Source organism: Musca domestica, unplaced genomic scaffold (genome assembly GCF_030504385.1).
Source record: "Musca domestica strain aabys unplaced genomic scaffold, Musca_domestica.polishedcontigs.V.1.1 35, whole genome shotgun sequence".
Taxonomy (NCBI): domain Eukaryota; kingdom Metazoa; phylum Arthropoda; class Insecta; order Diptera; family Muscidae; genus Musca; species Musca domestica.
In genome coordinates, this window is record NW_026712315.1 from 3,137,912 (window position 1) to 3,151,251 (window position 13,340).

The 13,340-nt window shown below is 38.3% G+C and overlaps 1 protein-coding gene across 1 annotated transcript; it reads left to right on the forward strand.

Moving 5' to 3' along the window:
* The first annotated feature begins 2,200 nt into the window (after positions 1-2,200).
* Positions 2,201-10,641, forward strand: LOC101892853 (probable cytochrome P450 4d14). The gene is made up of 4 exons (XM_005183993.4): positions 2,201-2,447; positions 2,506-2,962; positions 7,054-7,619; positions 10,202-10,641. Exons 1-4 carry the CDS (start codon positions 2,285-2,287, stop codon positions 10,537-10,539), a joined length of 1,524 nt encoding a protein of 507 aa, XP_005184050.1. The 5' UTR covers positions 2,201-2,284; the 3' UTR covers positions 10,540-10,641.
* Positions 10,642-13,340: the final 2,699 nt, after the last annotated feature.

A 13,340-nucleotide genomic window follows, 5' to 3' on the forward strand; every position in this document is an offset into this window, starting at 1 on the left:
TTTGGAAATTTTCAAAAATATAAAAACCGTTAAAAATTCTGTTAAAATCTTAAAAATACCGAACATGGCCGTTATATTGGGGTTTATACGACGTGAACCTATATTGTTGTCATAAGCCATTGCCATTTTCAAGTTCGAAACTTGAATAAACGGTAAATAATGTAGCTAAAAATCATCAAAACACCGTACATTGGGAGATATCGTTACATCGGAGCTATACGTAGACCTAGACTTGCATAGACAATTTTCTGTCACAGGTTGTAGCATCCATTACGAACTTCAAACACGACATCTTCAACAATTTCGGTGAGTATTGTACCTAAAATAGTCAAAATACCGAATATAGGGAGGCAGTTATATGTGGGGCCTATCCAAAGTCCTGGACCTGCATAGACAACTTTCTGTCATAGGCTGGAGTATCCATTACGAACTTCAAAATACCAAATTTTGAAACAATTCTGGTGAATAATGCGCTAAAATCATCACAATACCGAATATCTGGGGTTCCATTAGGTCAGATCAGACAATTTTCTGTCATAGGCTGTAGTATTCATTACGAACTTCAAGTACTAATTTTGAAATAGTTCCGGTAAATAATGTCTCAAAAATCATCAAAATACCGAATATCGGGAGGTACAATTGTATGAATAAAAGCAAAAAAAGTCGGAAATAGCATCTGACCTTCAAACGGCCAATGAAACCATCACACACTGCCCGAATGTTGTTGTGCGGTACTATGGCCCGTTCTCGGCGAAGCGCTTGCTCGAGCATTTGGTATTTTTTAGTGCCAACCTTGCTTTCCAAAGTACTCCTGACACAATAGTCCAACGGATTGTTATCCGGAGATTTTGGATTGTTATCCGGAGCGCTGGAAATGAAGCGAGGAACCTCATTTTGTAACCATTCTTGGGTGACGCGTGCTGAGCGCAATGGTGCTGAGTCCTGTGGGAATGTCTAAGGTCTGCGGCCAAAATGTTTGCGTGCTCAAAGTTTAAATACAACTTCCAGAATATTTTCGCGATAATATTCGGCATTTATTCTGATGCAACGGTCGATTAATACGAGCGGATAGCAAACACGTCTGCAGCCAAAATGTTTGCGTGCCCAAGGCTTTAATACATCCACCAGAATATTTTCGCGATAATATGCGGCATTTATTCTGATGCCATGGTCGATTAATACAAGCGTAGAGCTACCATTGGCTATTATGGCGGCCCACACCATCACCATGGCTGTCGCTTGAGTTCTGGTGGCCAACCACCAACCAAAGGCGGACATTTTCAGCTGACCTCTTTGGCAAGTAAACACGATCATTTTGTTTGTTTACAAACTGCTGGACAACGAATGCTTTCCCATCGGAGAAAACCAAATTCGACAGTTCACCACTTTCGGCCAAGCGAAGCAACTTGACGTCATGATAACGGGCGATGGTACGAGACCCAAAGGATTTATTCACATTTAAATGATGGAGTGCTCTAACGATAGCCCCTTGTGGTTTTCCAGCCGAATATAAAGAAATCACACAATCACGTTTGAATTCCATCACGATTAACTTTTTTTTCTGGAAAATTCTCACCGTAATGTTTCCTAGGCCTTTAAACAATATAATAAGCTGTCACGGGAATAATTTTAACAGCAGTTGGACGAGTGCCTCAGAAATGACAGTAGTCTGAAGTTGGTTGCATTTTTTTCATCTCACCCCGTAATTACTCATATTCAGAGCAACTGCAATCTGTTGATATATACTTCTCAACATTTAATATTTAAATTTTAGAATTTAATAATGAACTTTCGATTACTTCAAGAATCATTGGTTTAAAAAATGGTCAAATATATGCTATTGTCCTTATATGAGGGTAGATCCTGTTGAACCTTTGGTCTATGGTAGCATATTGAAAATATTTCACTTCTAACCTTAAATCGTTGAAGATCGTTTTAGGTCAATCCCTTTGGAACTTAAATTACGTCCGATTTCATATGGCTTATCCCCTCAAATAGCATAATGCAATCTGCACCACTTGAGTACACGTGCTCTTAATCGGTCAAAAACTGGGCGTAGCCTATATCTCACCATAAAGGCGACTGATATTGTTTTCTTAAAAACATTTATTTTATCAATCTAGAAGTGGCAGATTGTTAAGAAAGAGAAGGGGTATTGTTCTTGGATTTTAAATAAACAAATTCAGTTTTGACTGCCAATTCGAAGTGCTAAGCAACATTTAGTTTAATAACAAATGAAAATAAAATTAACATAAAATAAAATAAAAAAAAGTTTGTGGCCAAAATGTTTGTCGAACTGCTCTTGGGTATTTTGGTCGTGGCTATAATCGCAGATACCCTCAGTAAACGGCGACGCAATCTAATGTTAGAGAAGGCTGGCATTCGTGGACCAAAACCTGTGCCCATTTTGGGAAATCTCTTACAGCTACTGGACAACAACAAATCCAGTAAGGCAGCAATAAAACCATTCAAATAATTTCACCATCTATGATTTTTGACCTTTAGGTATCTTCAATGTCATGGACAACTTTACATCCAAATATGGTAGCATAGTACGCCTATGGATGGCCAACCACTGCATTCTGATTGTTCGTGATGTGAAAGTTTTTGAAGATGTCTTCAAAAGTTCTCGCCTTATTACCAAAAATAGTCACTATGGCTTATTGGAGGTTTGGTTGGGTGACGGACTGTTGATGAGTAGTGGATCCAAATGGTTTTCGAGGCGCAAGATTATCACGCCAACATTTCATTTTAAAATCTTGGAAGAATTTGTAGAGATCTTCGATCAGCAGAGTACGGTCTTGATCAAGCGTCTAATGGAGAAAGCCGATGGCAAGACTGTTGTCCGCATGTTTCCCTATGTTTGCCTCATGGCCTTGGATATCATAACGGAGACGGCCATGGGGGTGAAGGTCCATGCCCAAGAAAATCCAGAATTTCCCTATTCCAAAGCATTAACTGAGTAAGTTTTTGGTTTTGTGTGTGGGGGTGGGGTCTTTGATAATTTTGACTTTTGGATCTGATCTTACATTACCTCTGTTTGCGATTATCTCACTCTACTGATAATCTTTGGCACAAGTACAGATACGATCCGGCCAAATATTTAATATTATTCAATAAAGATTAGGACTTTAACTTTAATCGTCATATCAAAATACGTTTTGTTTGGCATATATTTAGAAAAATACATTTTGTAGAGCACTCAAAATTAGGAATACCCATAGGCGATATTCTAGGTACAGGCGCCCTCATCTAAATATTCCACAAATTCAACAAAGATTTTCTATGGCTAGGAATTTTTACAACCTTTTGTATCCATTGAAGACCTTTTGAAAATTAAGTTATTCAAATGAATTTAAGAAGGCACAAGAGAATTGTAGAGGCCTTCTATAGAAACAGAATGCCCTTATAGGTCTCATGTAGTGATAATTTGTAGACTTGCAGACCTTCTAGGGTATTCATTTTCCTAAGAATATCTTTACACCCTTTTCAAATGAAGCAAATAACAAGTTAAAAATCAGTAAGTGAGGTCGGGCCGAACTTTGAATACCCTCCACCATTTGGAACAATTTTGGAAATTTTCAAAAAATAAAATCCTTAAAAAATTCTCTTAAAATTTTAAAAATACCGAACATAGCCGTTATATTGGGGTCTATACGACGTGCACCTACATAGGCATTGTTTGGCACAAGCCCTTGCCATATTCAAATTCGAAACTTGAAATAAACGGTTAAGCTAAAATCATCAAAATATGGTATATAGGGAGGTACCGTTATATCGGAGCTATACGAAGACCAGGTCCTGCATAGACAATTTTCTGTCATTGGTTGTAGCGTCCATTACCAACTTCAACTACGACATATCAAACAATTTCGGTGAGTATTATACCTAAAATCGCCCAAAATACCGAATATAGGGAGGTACTGATATATGGGGGTTATGCGAAGGCCTGGACCTGTATAGACAATTTTCTGTCACAGGCTGTAGTATTCATTAAGATCTTCAAATACCAAATTTGAAACAATTCCGGTAAATAATGTCGCTAAAGTCATCAAAATACCGAATATTGGGAGGTACAGCTATATGGGGGCTATACGAAGACGTGGATCTGCATAGACAATTTTATTCATTCGTATTCATTACGAACTTCAAATGCCATATTTGAAACAATTCCGATGAATAATGCCGCTAAAATCATCAAAATACCAAATATAGGGAGGAACCGTTATATGGGGGATATACGAAGACGTGGGCCTACACAGACAATTTTCTGTACCAGGCTGTAGTATTCATTATGAACTTTAAATGCGATATCCGGTAAATAATGTCGCTAAAATCATCAAAATACCGAATATCGGGAGCTACCGTCATATGGGGTTTATACGAAGATGTGGACGAATCATGGCCTTCAAACGGCAAATGAAATCGTCACACGCTGCCCAAATGTTGCTCTGCGATATTTTGGCCCATTCCCGGCGAAGCGCTTGTTTGAGGTGATCGGCAATTTGGTATTTTTTAGTGACAACATTGCTTTCCAAAATACTCCTGACACAATAGTCCAACGGATTGTTATCCGAAGATTTTGGTGGCCATTGTGCGCTGGAAATGAAGCGAGGAATATCATTTTGTAACCATTCATTGGTGGCGCGTGCTGATGGCGATGGTGCTGAGTCCTATTGGAATGTCCAAGGTCTGCGTCACCACCAATATTCGGCATTTATTCTGATCGATTCATACGAGTGGAGGGCGACCATCGGCTGTTATGGCGGCCCACACGATAACCATGGCTGGCGCTTGGCTTCTGGTGGCCAACCGAAGGTGCACATTTTCACCTAACCTCTTTAGCAAGTAAACGCGATATTTTTCTTTGTTTACAAACAGTCCAAATCGAAAGTTTTCTCATCGGAGACAGAGAAAACCAAATTCGGCAGTTCACCACTTTCGGCCAAGCCAAGCAACTCTTTAGCTCTTTTGAGTCTATTTTCTTTCTGTTGCGATGTAAGTTCTTGCACTTTTTGGAATTTCAATGTCTGTTTTTCAATATTTGCCGAACGGACTGTTGAAATATGTTCAGCTCACGAGCCATTTTTATGCCACTGCGACGCGAGTTTCGATCAAGTCGCTTCTTTACTGTTCGAACCATTTCTGCTGATGTTGCTGTTTTCTTCCGTCCACTTCCTTGATATCGGGCTACGCTACTAGCAACGATACGGTAACGAGCTATGATGCGAGACACAAAAGATTTATTCACATTTAAATGCTGGAGTACTCTAACGATAGCCACTTGTGGTTTTTCAGCCAAATATAAAGAAATCACACTATCACGCTTGAATTCCATTACGAATAACTTTTTTTTCTGGAAAATTCTCATCAAAATTCTTTTTGTACGCTTGTAAAAAATAATCAGAAATCAGAAAAATGCTTAAAGACATCAAATCTTTCATTCCGAGGTAGCCGAGGAGGACATTAGTAAATTTATTGCACAACGGACCCATATCCGATTTTTCTGTCCAAAACTATGTCAAATGCTCCATATATAAACCCTGGAAACCAACAGTGACCCTAATATCAAATATCAAAATTCTAGCTCTATACATTCACCCAATACTAAATTCAGTAATATTTAGTACTTTTCGTATCATTTCAGTACTGATTTGCAAAACCGTTCCATATCTCAATCCTAGATACCTAGTAATATTTCAGCTCCCTCCCTTCACCCAACACCACATTTAATACTTTTCGAACAATTATAGTAGACATTTACAAAACCACCACTAGATCTGAACTTCTGATACCAACAGTTACTTTAGTATCAAATGTCAGCTTTTCAGTCCTATCCCTTAATCCTATCCTACCAAATTTAGTACCATTTAGTTATAGTACACATTTCCAAAACGACCTTCTTATTTTAACCCCAGATACCAACAGAGACCTCAATATCAAATTTTGGGATTGCATCTCTATTCCAACACCGAACGGCACATTTTGTGGCATTTTACATTTTTCGTATGTTCATAGTAGACATTTTAATTCTCTAAATTACAGACACAAACAGTGACATCCATATCAAATTTTAGGATCTCAGCTCTAACACCTCAACCAATACCAAATCTAGTACTTTTTGTACAATTCTAAAAAATATTTCCAAAACCACCACCAGATCTCAACAACAGATACCGAAATCATCAAATTTCGAAATTTCACCTCCATCCCTTAAGCCAATACCCAATTTAGAACCATAAAGTACTTTTCGTACCATATTAGTACATATTTCCAAAAATCACATCCATATCTCAATATCTCGGAAACCAACAGAGACCTAAATATCAAATTTGATGATTCCAGCCAAATGCCACATTTAGTTCCATTTAGTAGACTATTTGTACAAATTTAGGACACCTTTCCAAACCAGCACTAAACCACCTCCATATGTCCATGCTACACATGAATACCAAATTTTGCGATCTAAAGCAGTATCTGTTTACCCCATTACCAAATTGTACCAAATATCGTACTATTTAGCACTTTTCGCGCACTTGTAGTACACATTTTTTAAAACCAACTCTTTATCACAAATCCAGCTTCATCCGGCTTCTGTTCCAAATTTAGTACCATTTAGTACAGTTCGCACTCAGAGTACACATTTCGAAAACCATCTTCATATATCTAACTTACCTTGATTTTTATACCAAATTTCAAGTTTTAAGCTCTATCCGTTCACATTGTACCAAATGGTACCATTTTAGATTTTTAGTACCATTTTAGATTTTTTTGTAACCTTAATGTACAAACTTCCAAAAACTCTTTTGTACATCTATCCTGTACTGCATCAGTTTTGTTCTTTCCAAATATCAGAATTATAGCTTATTCCGTTTGTCTAATGGAAAGTATTAAATATTTAGTACATTTCGTACCATTTTAGTACGAATTTCCAAACAATTCAAGATTCTAGCTTCAGCCGTTTCGCGATGCCTTGGGCGTTGATGCTCGGTCAGTCAATACTCTTTTCTTTCCTCAATACTCTTTTCCTATTTGTATTGTTTTTGTTTTCAGAACCTCCTCCATTATGTCGGATCGTTTGATCAAACCTTTTGATCGTTTCGATGGCTATTACCGCATCTTCCACAACCGAAAATATCACCATCTGCAAGAGTGCATTAAAATTATGCACAACTTTACGGATCAGATTATTGCAGAACGTCGTGAGGCTTTACAAAAATCCCTTAAAAAGAAAATGCTTCAGCCCGTAGGCAGTGCCGATGAAATGGGCATCAAGAAACGTATGGCTCTCCTCGATGTGCTGCTGCAATCCACAGTCGATGGCAAACCACTGAGCGATATGGATATTCGCGAAGAGGTGGATACTTTTATGTTTGGCGGCCACGACACTACGACGAGTAGTATTTCTTTTACTCTCCACCTCCTGTCTCGTCATCCAGAGATACAAGAGAAGGTGCTCGAGGAGATTTACAGCGTTATTGGAGAAGATAAAGAGAAACCGGTGACCATGAAGGATTTACATGAATTAAAATATTTGGAATGTGTCATAAAGGAAAGTTTGCGTTTGTATCCATCCGTGCCGATGATTGGACGTTTTATCGAAGAGGATATTGTATTGAGTAGGTTGCCCAAAACAAAAAAAAACCTAATGAATATATTTTTATATCCTCAGCCATATGGCTATAGGGGGTATACATCATATGATACAGCCAAAACGTAGCTCATCGAAATAACGGTTTTAGACCCCAGGCCCTATTGGCCCAAATGAGTTTCAAGATATTTGGAGTCGATCTAATGTGTCCTAATGTGTCGTGGTTGGTGCCCACGATAACTGTCGAAGGGAGTAGCCGATTTGATTCAAACTTGGTACATCGTAATGTTATTCTCAAAATTAGATCAAGTTCGTAGATGGGCAATATAGGCCCACTCCTTCCGGTACCTTTCCCACAAAAGTTCAAAACTTTCAAAGAAAATTAATTACCTCATAGAAAGAGAACGTATCATTCGATTTCGTGCAAACTTTGCAAATCTAAATATTTGTATCGGCGCTCAAGTAGCTCCCACACAAAGGGTCAAAATTTTGAATAAATATAACTCTTATAAATTGAGAAATAAGAGACCGATTGTCTTCAATTTTCACATATTCCGATATTTTTATTAAACCCAGATCTGGTGTAAAGTTGGTATACATCGATCCACTCCTTCTGGTACCTCCCACACAAAGGGTCAAAATTTTATATAAAAAAAACCAAATGCGTAATCAGCATCCGATTCCCTGCAAATTTCCCACATCCCAATGTTTCCATTAAAAGAAGATCTGGTGTGATGATGATAGACATCGGCCCCCCGCTTCCGGTACCTCTCCCACAAAGGGTAAACATTTTGAATAATCATAACTCTTACAGAATGTGAAATAAGAGCCCGATTGTCTTTAATTTTCACATCTTCAAATATTTTTACTAAACCCAGATCTGGTGTAAAGTTGGTATACATCGATCCACTCCTTCTGGTACCTCCCACACAAAGGGTCAAAATTTTTAATAAAAAAGCCAAATGCGACATCAGCATCCGATTCCCTGGAAATTTCTCACATCCCAATGTTTCCATTAAAAGAAGATCTGGTGTGAAGATGATAGACATCGGTCCACCGCTTCTAATACCTCCCCCACAAAGGGTCAAAATTTTGAATAATCATAACTCTTACAGAATGTGAAATAGGTATCCGATTGTCTTCAATTTTCACATATTCCAATACATATTTTTCTTAATACCAGATCTGGTGTATAGTTGGGATACATCGATCCACTCCTTCTGGTACCTCCCCCACCAAGAGGCAAATTGTTGAATAACCAAACCGTTCATGAATGCGTATTCCTTCAAATTTGATACATCCCAATGTTTCTATTAAGACAAGATAAGGTATATAGAAGATAGATATCGGCCCACCCCCTTCTAGTGCCTCACTCCCCAACCTTCAAAGGATCTCAATTTTCACTACTTATATCTACTTTTTCCAAAAATGATCACTTGTCTCATATAAAGTTAGAGAAATAGTCGATATAGTCCAAATCTGGCACGAAATGGCCAATATTGGTCCACTGCTTCGGAACCTACTCCATAGAGGCTTAAAAGTGTGAATAATCATGGGTCAAAATCAAAATATATTTGAAAAAAAACTAACAGTGGCAAAATCGACTGATACTTTGAAACTGTTTTTTTATACCCTCCACCATAGTATGGAAGGTATATTAAGTTTGTCATTACGTTTGTAACACGTCCTCCGTCCGTCGTTTGTGGAAATCACTCTAGCTTCCGAACGAAATGAGGTAAATTGATAAAATTGTACTCAAATGTGTATTATATCTGCACGACTTTTGGCATTGAAAATGGGCCATGTAGGTCAACGTTTTCGTATAGCCCCCATATAACGGTACCTCCCGATATACGGTATTTCGATGATTTTAGTGACATTAATTACCGGAATTGTTTCAAAATTGGTACTTAAAGTTCGTTATAGATACTACAGCATAAAACAGAAAGAAGGCCATGTAGGTCCACGTCTTCGTATAGCCCCCATATAACGGTACCTCCCGATATTCGGTATTTTAATGATTTTAGCGACATTATTCATCGGAATTGTTACAAAATTAGTATTTGAAGTTCGTAATGGATACGACAGCCTTAGACAGCAAATTGTCTGTGCAGGTCCACGTCTTCATATAGCCCCCATATAACGGTAACTCCCCATATTCGGTATTTTGATGATTTTAGCGTCATTATTCACCGGAATTGTTTCAAATTTGGTATTTGAAGTTCGAAATGGATACGACAGCCTATACCAGAAAATTGTCTGTGCAGGTCCGCGTTTTATAACCCCCATGGTACCTCCCTATATTCGGTATTTTGATGATTTTAGCTATATTATAAACAGATTTTTATTTTCAAGTTTCGCATTTGAATATTGTAATAGCTTGTGACAAAAGTTGCCTATTCCGGTCCACGTCGTCGTTTAGACCCTAATATACGGCTAACATTTTAACAGAATTTTTAACGGATTTTATTTATTTATTTATTTATTTTTTTTTTTTTTTTTTTTGAAAATTTGCCAAATTCGTACCAAATGGTGTAGGGTATTCAAAGTTCGGCCCGGCCGAACTTATTGCTTTTTAACTTGTTTTTATTTCCTACCGTTTTGTTTTAGATGGCATCACCATACCGGCCAACACCAACATTACCCTTCTTATGTATGCCGCCATGAAAGATCCCGAAAATTTCCCCAAACCCGAAGAATTTCTGCCCGAACGTTTTATGTGCACTGATGATGCGAATAAAATAAATCCCTTTGCCTATGTACCCTTCAGTGCTGGACCGCGTAACTGCATTGGGCAGAAATTTGCCATGGCTGAAATGAAGAGTACCATCAGTAAAATTTTACGTCACTTTGAGTTGCTACCCTTAGGTGAGGAGGTGAAACCTTTTGTGAAGTTGGTTTTGGGTTCTGAAACTGATGCGCAATTGGGTTTGAAGCCTCGGACCTAATTGTGAGATTAATCAACTAGAATGATAAACATAATTGATATTAAATATTTTGTAAGAAACAAATACATTGTTTTTCTACTGACCGATTAAAATTTCTCTCTCAGCAAAGACCGGTAAAGAGTGGGGCCTAAATCGCAAGCTCCTTAGCCAATGCACAGTAAAAAATTTCAAAAATCCATACCACTCAAACTCTAGTTCCCCCACTTACTGCCAGTGACTCATTAATATAAAATTTAATTTTTTTGCCCAACCTTTGGCAATAACCTTCCAAAAATCCTACCATAAATTCCTTCAACGAACTCTATTACCAACCTACCTAAGTAGTATTTAACTGTCAAATTATCTGTCATAAAAACGGTCACTCCCTCGCCGCATTTGATAACAATTAAGTTGTTGTCCTTAAACGAATTCCGAGGACATGCTCCTACACATATGTGTGTGGCCACCTTGATGGGCTCGTAAAAATTGAAAACGAATTTAACGACCATTTCCGTTGAAGCGGACCGTCATTGATGTTAATCTGATGGACTAACCAACCAAATAGACGTAATTTGTTGTTAGTTTTCGGGACTTTGTCATAGTATCCTAAGACTGCCTGTCTGTCCGTCCGCAAGTCTGGCTGTTTATTTAATGACTGACCTACCTGCCATACATTGGATCTAACTACCTGCCTGCCTTCGTTCTTAGCAAATCAATTTTCAATTGTCAATGGTCACCTAAAAGTCAATCCAAGATATTCGTCTATCGCCCATAAAATTAAGTCAAGGTTGGCGTCAGCAATGGAATTGGTATTGGATTTTAGTTTTATTTTTCGTAGGAAAAAGGGCTCATAAGGAAATGCGAGAGGATTAAATAAAATCTGAAATAAAATATTTTCATTCTGAATGGAAGGGACTGGGCAATTTGAAATGGTAATGACCACATTAAGGCCCAATCGAAAATACCAAGAGGACCACGGAAGACCACCAAGGATGTCAATAATATTGAATAACATCTGGATAATTTAGACCCCTTATGGCTAAAAGAGAATTAACTGCTCCTCTACGGCCAGAGCTACAGCAGCTCTTCTACGCCCAGAAGAGCTACAGCAACTCTTGTAGCTACATCAGCTATTCTATGGCTAGAAGAGCTACAGCAGCTCTTCTATGACTAGAATAGCTACATCAGCTCTTCTATGACTAGAATAGCTACATCAGCTCTTCTATGGCTAGAAGAGCTATAGCAGCTCTTCTATGGCTAGGAGAGCTACAGCAGCTCTTCTATGGCCAAAAGAGTTTCAGACGTTCTTCTATGGCTAGAAGAGTTTCAGACGCTCTTACATGGCTAGAAGAACTTTAACAGTTCTTCTATATCTAGAAGAGCTTCAACAACTCTTCTATGGCTATAAGAGTATCAGCTGCTCTTCTTTGACCAGAAGAGCTTCAACAGTTCTTTTATGGCTAGAAGGGCACGGCTCTTCTATGGCTAGAAGAGCTACAGCAGCTCTTCCATGGCTAGAAGAGCTACAGCAGCTCTTCTATGGCAGACGCTCTTCTATGGCCAAAAGAGTTTCAGACGTTCTTCTATGGCTAGAAGAGTTTCAGACGCTCTTACATGGCTAGAAGATCTTTAACAGTTCTTCTATAGCTAGAAGAGCTTCAACAACTCTTCTATGGCTATAAGAGTATCAGCTGCTCTTCTTTGACCAGAAGAGCTTCAACAGTTCTTTTATGGCTAGAAGGGCATTAACGGCTCTTCCATGGCTAGAAGAGCTACAGCAGCTCTTCCATGTCTAGAAGAGCTACAACAGCTCTTCTATTGTTAGAAGAGCTCCAACAGCTCTTCTATGGCTAGAAGAGCTCCAGACGCTCTTCTATGGCTAGAAGAGCTTCAACAACTCTTCTATGGCTATAAAAGCATCAGCTACAACAGCTCTTCCATGGCTAGAAAAGCTTCAGACGCTCTTCCGTATCTAGAAGAGCTACAGAAGTTCTTCTTTGGTTAGAAAAGCTATAACAGCTTCTCTATGGCCGGAATATCTTCAACAGCTTTTCCATCGATAGAAGACTTCTAGCAGCTCTTCTACGGATATTAAACCTTTTCATGGGCGTTCTGCTTTCTGCATATAATTGAAATTTTCCAAAAACAATTGCTTCATAATTCCACCCAGGATTAGTTTAATGGATTCTGCCCGCATATTTTCACAAAGGATTCGAATAAAATTTCTGCCAGATGTTTACAAGTGTAATTGCAGTTTAAAGCAAAGCAGTTTTTTTCAAATTGTGTTTAAAATTGATTAGCTATGGTTGGGAGATTTTGTTGAATCAAATTCATTGCAGACAGGTGACATTTAGGTGGGAATAACCTCAGATTTCAAACAAAACCACACTGCAGGAGTTTTTGGCATTTTTTTCTATTGTCCTTTCCAGTGTTGAAAGCAAACTGTACCAAATACAAGGTGTCAAATTTGATGGCTAATTTATAAATAGTTTTCCAACAATTTCAATTTTCAGGTAGAAAAAGAACACCTTTGAAAAGGCATCCTAACAGAATGACAATGCAAAATTTTGAAGAATGAGATGTGTGAAATCATCTAAGAAACACCACTTTCAAGACGCCCTTTTATGCTTTGTTTGCAGCCATTCATAGACTTTAATAGAGCCTGTCTGCCTGGATTACAGTCTTCGCACAGAGGGGGTGGGGGAAGCGAAACACAAATCGTCGGAACACAGTAGGTGTGACAATTCCAAATAAAAAGGACACCCAATTACACAATAAGGACATTAACGAGCCGGAATAATGCCTAGCCAAGCACATGTGTC

Bases quoted from the DNA above. Each gene is read 5' to 3' on its own strand.
- LOC101892853 (XM_005183993.4), top strand. From the start codon at position 2,285: ATGTTTGTCGAACTGCTCTTGGGTATTTTGGTCGTGGCTATAATCGCA. The intron at 2,448-2,505 runs GTAAGGCAGCAA...TTTGACCTTTAG, and splicing joins ACTGGACAACAACAAATCCA to GTATCTTCAATGTCATGGAC. The intron at 2,963-7,053 runs GTAAGTTTTTGG...TTTTGTTTTCAG, and splicing joins TATTCCAAAGCATTAACTGA to AACCTCCTCCATTATGTCGG.